Consider the following 9,753-nt stretch of genomic DNA (forward strand, 5'->3'; position numbering starts at 1 on the left):
TGTGTGTGTGAGAGAGAGAAAGTTCCTTCCTTATAGGTTCCGAAACGGCTGAGCCTATCTTTTGCAAATTTTACACAAAGCTAATTTATACGTCTGGCAGTGTTCTTAGATACATTTTGTACAGAATTTCATCCGATAAGTATCGAAAATTGAAAAAATCCGATCTGAAAAATAGCTTTTCTCTCTTATAGATAAAAAAGAATTGTTACAAGGGAATATTTTATGTTATACCGGGCGGGGGAGGGGGGGATAATAAAATTTTAGTGAATCATTTCTTAGAAAAAAAAACATTTATTATAACCATGAGATATAGTTTAGAGGTAGAGCATTCGACTACAGATCAAATGATCAGCTTTTCAAGTCCAGGTGTACCTCACCATTTTAATTTTTTTTTTATTAATGAGTTCTATTTACATAAAGCGGTATTATTTAAAATCGCTGGAAATCATTTCTTCGTTTGCATATTTTAAAACTAATCATTAATAAGGAGTGACTTCTCTAGGGGATTGATTCTATAATAATACATATACAAGAAGCGTATTGTAGGACGAGGCAATGTCGGGCTGCTAGCTAGTTCTTTTATATATTTGAAATTTTCTTCAAATGACATTTATTCATGATTTTTCTTTTAAGTTTTTTTTTTATGAGAATCTTTTAAATTATTTTTATGCTAAGGTTGGGGGAGATAGATGGTGCATTTGATATTTAAAAAAAAATAAAAGAACAAATGTGTTTTTGATGAGATTTCCTTTCCTAAAATTTTGGTAAAGAATTTTCAATATTTTTGAGGATTTTTTTTCACACAATTTTCTTTTTTTAAGTTAGTCATTACCCAGCGCCAGCGAAATAATTGTCTACCCAATCTTATTATATACAACGTGGACTGTCTCAAGATGCTTCCTTTGAAACAAGATTGTAGGACCTGTAGGCATTCCTTGTGTTTGGATAAGTCGTGACATCGGAAGGGGGCAGTTGGGTCTGTTCAAGCACACTTCTCTTAAAATATGGTGAACGTGTAGAATCAGCTGCCGGAAAAAGTGGTATCTGCAGAGTCACTCAATACCTTCAAATCCAGACTAGACAAACATTGGAGGAACCACCAGCTTGGCTCTGACTATAAATCTGGAGATGACGTGTATTGAAAGACTGTAATTTCGAGTGTATAGGCCTGTGTCCTTTTTCACTGCATATTGTATTGATGGCATAAGTTATATATTCAAATACTACAAGTTAGAACTTTTGATGCTTCATCTATTCTTTAAAATCAATTTGCTTATTAGTGCATACCTAGTTTCTTATAATTGTTAAAGGAAAGGAGTTTTGTCTTAGTAGCATTAAATGTTAACGTTTTTGTCTCTGTTCAATTTCAAACTGGGGGTCATTATTGGCATTTTCTGGGAGCCTTCCATATTGATGCTGCTTTTGAGTAATTGTTTATTCATCACTAGGGCAGTGACAACAGCATCTTCTTTTCATTGTTTTGACTCTTGAGTATATATCCCTTAATATCTTATATGTTTTTATATAGACTGATGTGGTTTTTGGTTGATTGACTGTGTCTTACGGTGTTGGATTTTTTCTCCACCTTCTCCTTAGCTTTTATCTGCCTCTTCTATCTTCTAACGTACTGTCAAAGCATAACTTTGACAGGCCAGTGGTTGATCGTTTTACATGACCAAAATGTTTAAGAGTTTTACTTTTGATTTTATCAAATATAGAGGTAGGGAAGTAACCATTACAATTTTGTTTCGTTCATGACTAACAAATCTGCAATATTATGTCTTTACTGCATTTTTAGTCGCTTACTCATCAAATGTTCACCTTTAAAAACAGAAAAAAAAAATAGTTTTGAACAGCTTACATGATTCATACAACTGTCACACTCTTGACAATATTTTTTCTCGTTACGTTGGAGAACTATTATATTGGTGCTGCTTTGTTTATTCAATGTTGACGAGATAGTCTTTTACTCAGATCATCTTTTCCCCTTGATTTGTTTTATTTAAAAGATTTTAACAATTTTTTTTTTAAATTTCTATGTACTTTTTTTTTTTGTAATTGATTTTGATGTCATCAGTTATATATACTCAAATGCTGCAAGTTTTGATGTCTTATCTATTCTTTAAAACGGTGAAGTAGAAAATTTAATTAATGAAAACAGTTTTCAAAGACAACGAAAATTAAGTTTTGCTAAATTGGCCAAAGATTTTCAGTTTTTAGAAAATATTTACCTCCCTTTTCTTACAATTAGAACTCTTTGGTTTCTTTCTTTACAAAACTCAATTTTCACTAATTGTCTTTGAAAACTACAATATGAAAAAGAACCATATAATAATTTATTATATTATATAATAAACACCAATGTGTATTTATATATAAGTATATGTACTTCTATCCCCATCATGCAAAAGTTAGTAAGTAAAACATATGCTTTTTTTCTAACCCTACCTCCAGACGAAACTATTTCAAGTAGTTAGGGAAAGCAAATAGCAAGTCAAGCAGCCACATTAAACTTACCCAGTCACCTCAAATGAATTCGGAAAGATATTCTGCATTCTGATTAAAAAAAAATTTTTTTTAATAAATCAATGAGGGGTGTTTTTTTTTTTTTTCTTCAAAATGATTGGTGCGTGTTAAGATAATCAACAGATCGATATTTTAGGATATGTTGTTTTAAGCAAAAACAAAAGTATTTGTCATGTCGAAAATAGTAATATATCCAAAAATTACAAAAATTCATTGAGTAAAAAATTATTTATAGTTAAAAGTAATTTTTACAGAAAATTGGGGGAAATGGCATTTTCCTAGATGTGAACACCTTGAAGATTGCGAATACAGGGAACATACTTATATCCCTTTTTGACACTGAATTTTCATAATTTTTGGATATATTACTATTTTCAACATGGCAGTATGACATACCAATCTGTACGTATTGTTTCCAAGCTAATCAAAAACCTTGATTCCAGTAAAGCAACTGACCCTAACGGCATTCCAATTATAGTGCTGAAAAAGCTTCAACCAAAACTGACTTCCATACTTACAAAGCTGTTTGTGGGATGGTTTCACTTCCCTGCAACATCTTTCCCGCAGAAGAGACGTTATGAGGCTTTCTGCTTTATTGTTGGCAATGTGCTTGTTTGAGCTCCAATTTATGGTCCTTCCTCACTATTCATGAAAAATACTTTATCTGTACCTAAACCTAAACAAAGATTCCATAAACAAAATTTCTTTCTTAGAACTCCACGCTTGTGGAACTCTCTTCCGTGTCCCTGCTTTCCAGCTGACTACAGTATGGTCGTCTTCAAGTCCAACGTAAACAAGTTCATGATGAGCATTCCCCTTAAGTAATCCAATTTACCAAATTTCCATTACTAACAATTACTACGATATTTTCCTGTTGACTACTGTACACTCATTAACCCTTATCCTTGAGTGGCTTCCGGCTTCTGATAAGTGGTGACTCTTTTGTAAGAAAAATAAAAAACTGTAATGACTGGCATTTTGTTTTAGCTGATAGCGATACTTTTTTTTTTTTTTTTTAACTGAAAACACAATAGCGGTAGATCTATTCGATGAATGTTGTAATTTTTGGATATATTACTATTTTCGACAGGACAATTAAGTAAATTTTATTTTATTTTTTTATTTTTTTTTTGCTTAAAATCACATATTTAAAAACACATATTTATAATCACATATTTAAAATCACATATTTAAAATCACATATTTAAAATCACATATTTAAAATCACATATTTAAAATCACATATTTAAAATCACATATTTAAAAACACATATTTAAAATCACATATTTAAAATCACATATTTAAAAACTCGATCTGTCAACTCTCTCTTAACAAGCAGCAAATGATTTAAATATAAAAAAATAAATTACTAAAACTATTTAATGATTTTAAACGAATACATTAGTAATATACATAGTGCGAGCATGACGAAAGCATATTTTAATGGAGGAAGATTTTACTCTAGGAAAATTATAATTGATTTTATGTTTTTATTAAAATGTGATAACTATTTGTTTCCTTAATGAGACCCACATGACAAAATATACCAAGATCCGAGAATATCCTTTACTGGAAACGGCTCTGTTCTTTTTGATGTCCTATTGTACATTCCAAGCCGCAGAAGCAGCAGGACTCACAGGTAAGACGGTAACTGCTTGAATAATTAAAGTAGAAGTTTCTCCTTTTTTTAAGTTGTCTCCCCTTGGATTTACAACTTTTCTGACCAAGAGTTATAATTCCATTGAGTAGAAAATACGAATTTTCCATGAGAAATTTAAGAGCAGAATTTAAGATGGTGTGTTGAGGAATTATGTCAAAGACCAGAAGTTTGTAGTGAGACTTAGCAGCCAGTAAGGGAGCAAAATCTCTTTGATTGTCGATCCAAACAAATTAAAATATATTGTTTGGATCCCTATTTCTGCCCACTTGTTCTTTGAGAAGAAGCTTATGTGACACAAATGTAACTCTTCACATGAAATTAGAAAGAAGTGTAGTATCTGTTCTGTACTTACTTAGAGGAGGCGAATCCTTCTAGACTGAGAAATTTTTTTTAACTTTGTCTCAATTCAGAGACTTTTTTGTTTATTTTTTAATTAGAACTTGCTTTCAGATTCTATTATGACATTGTAAGCCAATATAAAGAAATTGACTCATGATTTTCAAAATATCAAAAATATATCGAACTCATATTGAATTGAGTTTTTTTTTTAAATTTCTTTTATGTTTTTGTATTTTCTTTTGATGTTATGGAAATAAATCAATTATAAGCTACTTACTAATAACACGTGTAGTTGCTAATTACTATACATTATTAAGAAATTACTTTACTAGTATTAATAAATAATAACTTTGTTTATTGATATATGATAAAACTTTTCTAGGTAATTATTTAGTAATTTTAGTCTTCATATGTCTGCTCTGTTGGAGACGAATGTTTACAAGACCTGTATTATGAATCGTCATGACACACACACACACACACACACATATAGGGTCTATTTTTAAAATCCTGGAAATCTATGATCAAACAAAGAAAAAAGGAAATTGTAACTAAAAGAACTTTGTGCAAGTTCTCTACGAACTCCTAAACTGGTGGGCCGATTTTTAAAAAATTTCATACAAATGTACTTTATATGCCTGGCAGTGTTCTTAGATAGGTTTTGTATCCGAATGGCTTTGATAAGTATTAAAAAAAAAAAAAAAATTAAAAATTCATGAAAGAAGGAGCAGGCGATTTTGACTAAAGATAACACCTTATACAGCCTAACATCACAAGTGCATTTGAGAAGTTTTATGACCACATAAGCCGAGTGGGCCAGCATATAACATCAACAGTAGGCTCTTTGATATGACATTCAAAATGAATGTTTCTGTTCAGAGCACAATTGAACCATGATACTTGACTTTTGCATTTTAAACTTTAATTAAAGCCATTATATAATAAAAAATAATTTTATAAAATCAACAGTAGGTTCTCTATAGTACAGTGTAAACTATAATGTATTGTGAACTAAGTCACTGCGGGGAGGTATGTGAAGCTTCCACCAAGATTGTTCTCCAACTAGAGCAGGCAATCAATCGATTTGATTGAAAAATAGCTCCTTTCACTGATTTTGATAATAAAACATGGGAGTGTGAAACATTAATTGATCCTCGTTCAATATTGGGTAACAACTTCTTACTAATATATATATATATATATATATATATATTCATCTTTAAGAAAGGCAAGAGTAAGGTTCGAAGAATTCGTACATTTAATCTTGGAAATGCGTCTGGAGATATAGCCCAGGGCAACATGATTTTACATTTGAGGGAAGTGATCTTGTTCCTCAGGTTAATTATGTGATTTAATGACTGCATGAAATTTTTGCTATAATGGATCCATAAATGGGACATAACTTTACTAGGCAAAATTTAAAAATGATAAAAAAGAAATGAACCATATTCAGATGTTATAAAATAAGTCAATTAAAAGAATCACGAAATGTAATAAAACCTGAAGTGCTTTTCATCAAACTTTTCAAGGATATATGTCTGAAAGAAGGAAAAGAAAATTTTCTTTTTTGTAGAAAGAGATAAAAACGAGAAAAAAAAAACCCAACTTAAATGAAATATGTCCCCTGAAATAGTTCCAACTGTAACCGAATATATATATATATATATGTATATGTAGTAGAGAATTAGAAGGCTATCACAATGCGAGGAATGAGATATAGTCGGTGTTGTTGGAAGATATATATAATCAACATTGTGTTTTAGTAGAATAATCCTGCACTTTAAATTTATTACTTTTATATATTATACATGTTAATATGCACCTTGAATTATTGTTTTTATTGTTAAAAGTCACAATCCTAACAATTAAAAGTGATGCCATTATTTTTGCTCTGCAGCTTCCATAAGACACAAGGTTGGTTTTAATGAAAAAACATTCTGGAACAAAAAAAATATGGAGTTCTGATTTGTTTGTCAAACTAAAATTGCATTGGAAGATAAAGTTTAAATTCTAGAATGAGCTAATTAGGGAATGCATAAAAATTAGGATCATCACAATAGTTAGACAATAGAAACTCTGAAGCTGTAACAGTGATATGTGTTTATGTAAAATGTTTTTGACTCCTAATGGGGGTATGAGACGAATGGATTCGCCAATCATTTTTATAACCAACGGCTGTGCTAAACAACCAATGAAAACGTTTCAAAATTATTATAAAAATTGTCAAATTTTGGATTCAGTTTGTTGTTAACTACACCACGGACCGCATTTGAGTCTTGGCCGCCATCTTGGTTACTGATCTGAACTATGCCGCCATCTTGGTTACTGATCTGAACTACGCCGCCATCTTGGTTACTGATCTAAACTATGCTGCCATCTTGGTTACTGATCTGAACTATGCCGCCATCTTGGTTACTGATCTGAACTATGCCGCCATCTTGGTTACTGATCTGAACTACGCCGCCATCTTTGTTCAACACAATGTCTCAAAACTTAACAGGTTATGGGCCCAGCCGCCATCTTTTCTTTGACAGATCGGAATCTAAATTTGAATTGTGGCAGGTAAAATTTCTGGGACATCTAAGGATTCAAAAACTACACAAAGTCATACAATCTCCAACAGAATCCAAACGACCCCAAATTTCTCGAAAAGAACACGACTGTTTTTGCAGAACTGATTCAATGTTTAGACGATAGAAGTCTGTCTCTGATTATAAGAGACTCATTGGATGATGGAATTATGAGGCAGCACATTCAGGACTGCAGAACACAATGTGAAAGGAGATCGTCAGTACATCTGAGCAAACACTGGTGTCATTATTCAGAAGGTCTAATGTGAAAGCATATTGTTGTGGGTTTGGTCTTTTCAGCCACAGCGTAGGACGGTATTTAAGTATTGCAGTGAGGCAAAAACCATAAATTGATCTGTAGGCAACAGAAGTAACTGTTACACTCCAGTGAGTAGACAGCCGATCTAATTCAAATAGATCATATACTCCAGAGGAAACAGGGTCACGGTAGGGAATATGCAGTATATATTCGATGGCACGACGTTGTAGACTAGAAAGTTGACAACCCGTTTACTTTGGGCAACCTCGTAACTCTAGCTTTCTTTATTTTGTTGCTCAGGCCTCATTTGGAATGAGCAATGTTTCTGATGAAGGGGGAAGAATTGCTGTTTTATTGGTCAGAATCTATTCCATCTAACACTATTGGCAACTTGTTGACTTATAAGTAGTATTATTTATGTTTTTAGCTCCTTATATTAAGTGCCCTTGTGTCTTGTTTAGAGCGATTTACATTAAATTTACATTCTAACTATAACCAGTCATAAATGATGAATTATAATTCTGTTTTCTTTACAGGAATTGTTGCGGTTTTATTCTGTGGAATAACGCAAGCACATTACACATATAATAATTTGTCGCCCGATTCAAAAGCACGGACCAAACAGGTATGTTTTTTTTTAAGTTGATATTAATATACAAAAATGGGAATTTTTCTTTATTTAGCCTTAGGAACTCCTGCGTCTTGCAATGCATGAAGTAGTCAAAGTATGCCACCATTTTCAATCTGAAATCAGTTTCTTTCCGTTACAATCTTTTGATTGTCCATTTCCAGTTCATTTTTGGTCAGTTAGCAATTCTCTTTGGGATCAATCTTAAGGTATGTCCGAACAAGCCTACATGTCGTTTGAAGATTATTGACAATACTACCTGCTGGTTAGTGTGATTTTTTTTTTACTTCGTCGTTGGTAATTCAATCGTTCCATTTGATCTCTAGAATCTGTCTTCAACTCTTGGAATCAAACACATCCAATTTCTTATCTTGACTGATTTTAAGATGCCAAGTTCCACTCATGTCCATATATGGACAAGGCGATGTTGTTATAAAATATTTGAGGTGTGAATCTTTTTGTTTCTCCAGATCTTAAATGCTTACCTTTTCTCATTATCTATACCAGGCATGTCAAACTTGCAGCCCACAGGCCATATATGGCCCATTGTAGACATGCTTATGGCCCGTATGCACAAATGATCTGCTTGTCTTCCACAACTCCTTGGCAGGAGTTTGGTATGTTTCAGTATAGTAGAAGTAAGAGGAGATAATTTTCAGTCAAATGAAGTCTTATAAAACAAGCCAAGCATGCAAGGTCCCCCTTTACAAGAGAAAAATTTACTTTCACCATAACTAATGTTTGTGAAAAATTTCAAAAAGTCCAAGGTGTGGTTATTGAGAAAAGTGTGAACGTATGAACAGGAGTGAATTACTAGGTCCAGTACCTCCTTTGTTAGGGAACCAAAAATACCAATAACTAAGCTAGCTTAAATGTTCTTTTTTTGAATAGGTGCACCTAACTACTAGAATTTAACTAAAATTTACTTATTCTAATGTGTAGTTTTTATGTTTTAAAATGATATTTTTTATCATGTGGATATTGAATTTCGACGATTATCTCTCTTTAAAAATGAGGTGAAGACAATTGTTTTTAATCTGTCAATAAAAGAAAATGATTTTATTTAAAAAATTATGTAAGATGAAATTTAATTACAATTTTTTGTAAGTTAAGTATGGATTTGTAGTGGACGTGTTCAACTATTTGTAGAGACTGTTACATCATCTCCGACATCGAAATGATACAACCAGAATACTGAGGTACACTATATAAAAAGAATGAATTTATTTAACGAACAAGATAAAAACAATAAGAGAGTGTGATTTGTGTGCACACATGCAAGCATGCTTTTTAACTTGTAATGTTTGTTGTTCGTTCATTGTGTATCTGCATATAGTATTCACACAAGTTTGTTTCCGTATGTTGTCTTACCTTAAAGTGAAAGTTGCACCTGTCGAGACACACGGAAATGTACGTCTGTTTACATAGAATATTCGAGTGAAAAGAGAGCGAGATAAATAGAGCGAATGGGAGTGGATAGAGAAGGTGAAACAAGAAGTAGACACCCCACCTGTCGGATAGATCTAAAGCTGAGACAAGGGCAAATAACCTGTGTGTATTGATTAATGCTTGTGTGTGCACGAGATACCTTGTACGTATATCAGTCTGAGAAGCGTCTGCCTATACATCTACTAGTTGTTCATTAATTGTATTGAAATAGATAAAGATCGTCAAAATTTTTGTTATATTCTTTTGTTGAATTGTATGTGCACTATTACTTGAATTGTGTCACTAATTAACCCTAACCCCTCGGGATGATGATCTTCACAC

At 32.3% G+C, this 9,753-nt stretch overlaps 1 protein-coding gene across 18 annotated transcripts in view; it reads left to right on the forward strand.

The window, feature by feature from the left end:
• Positions 1-9,753, forward strand: part of LOC145263054 (sodium/hydrogen exchanger 9-like) — a 328,320-nt gene that overhangs the window by 220,278 nt on the left and 98,289 nt on the right. For 10 of the 18 annotated variants that reach the window (XR_013864464.1, XR_013864466.1, XR_013864467.1 and 7 more), the window contains exons 8-9: positions 4,066-4,166; positions 7,892-7,980. Coding sequence is in view for 13 of the 18 variants with exons in the window: in XM_080119887.1 (XP_079976013.1) it covers positions 4,066-4,166; positions 7,892-7,980 (190 nt within the window). In the remaining 5 variants the exon portion in view is untranslated. Of the gene's footprint in view, positions 1-4,060; positions 4,167-7,891; positions 7,981-9,753 lie in introns of all 18 variants that reach the window. The other 8 variants (XR_013864465.1, XR_013864468.1, XM_080119891.1 and 5 more) reach the window with 1 other exon arrangement.

Source organism: Euprymna scolopes, chromosome 38 (genome assembly GCF_053919585.1).
Source record: "Euprymna scolopes isolate OS-2025 chromosome 38, ASM5391958v1, whole genome shotgun sequence".
Lineage (NCBI taxonomy): Eukaryota > Metazoa > Mollusca > Cephalopoda > Sepiida > Sepiolidae > Euprymna > Euprymna scolopes.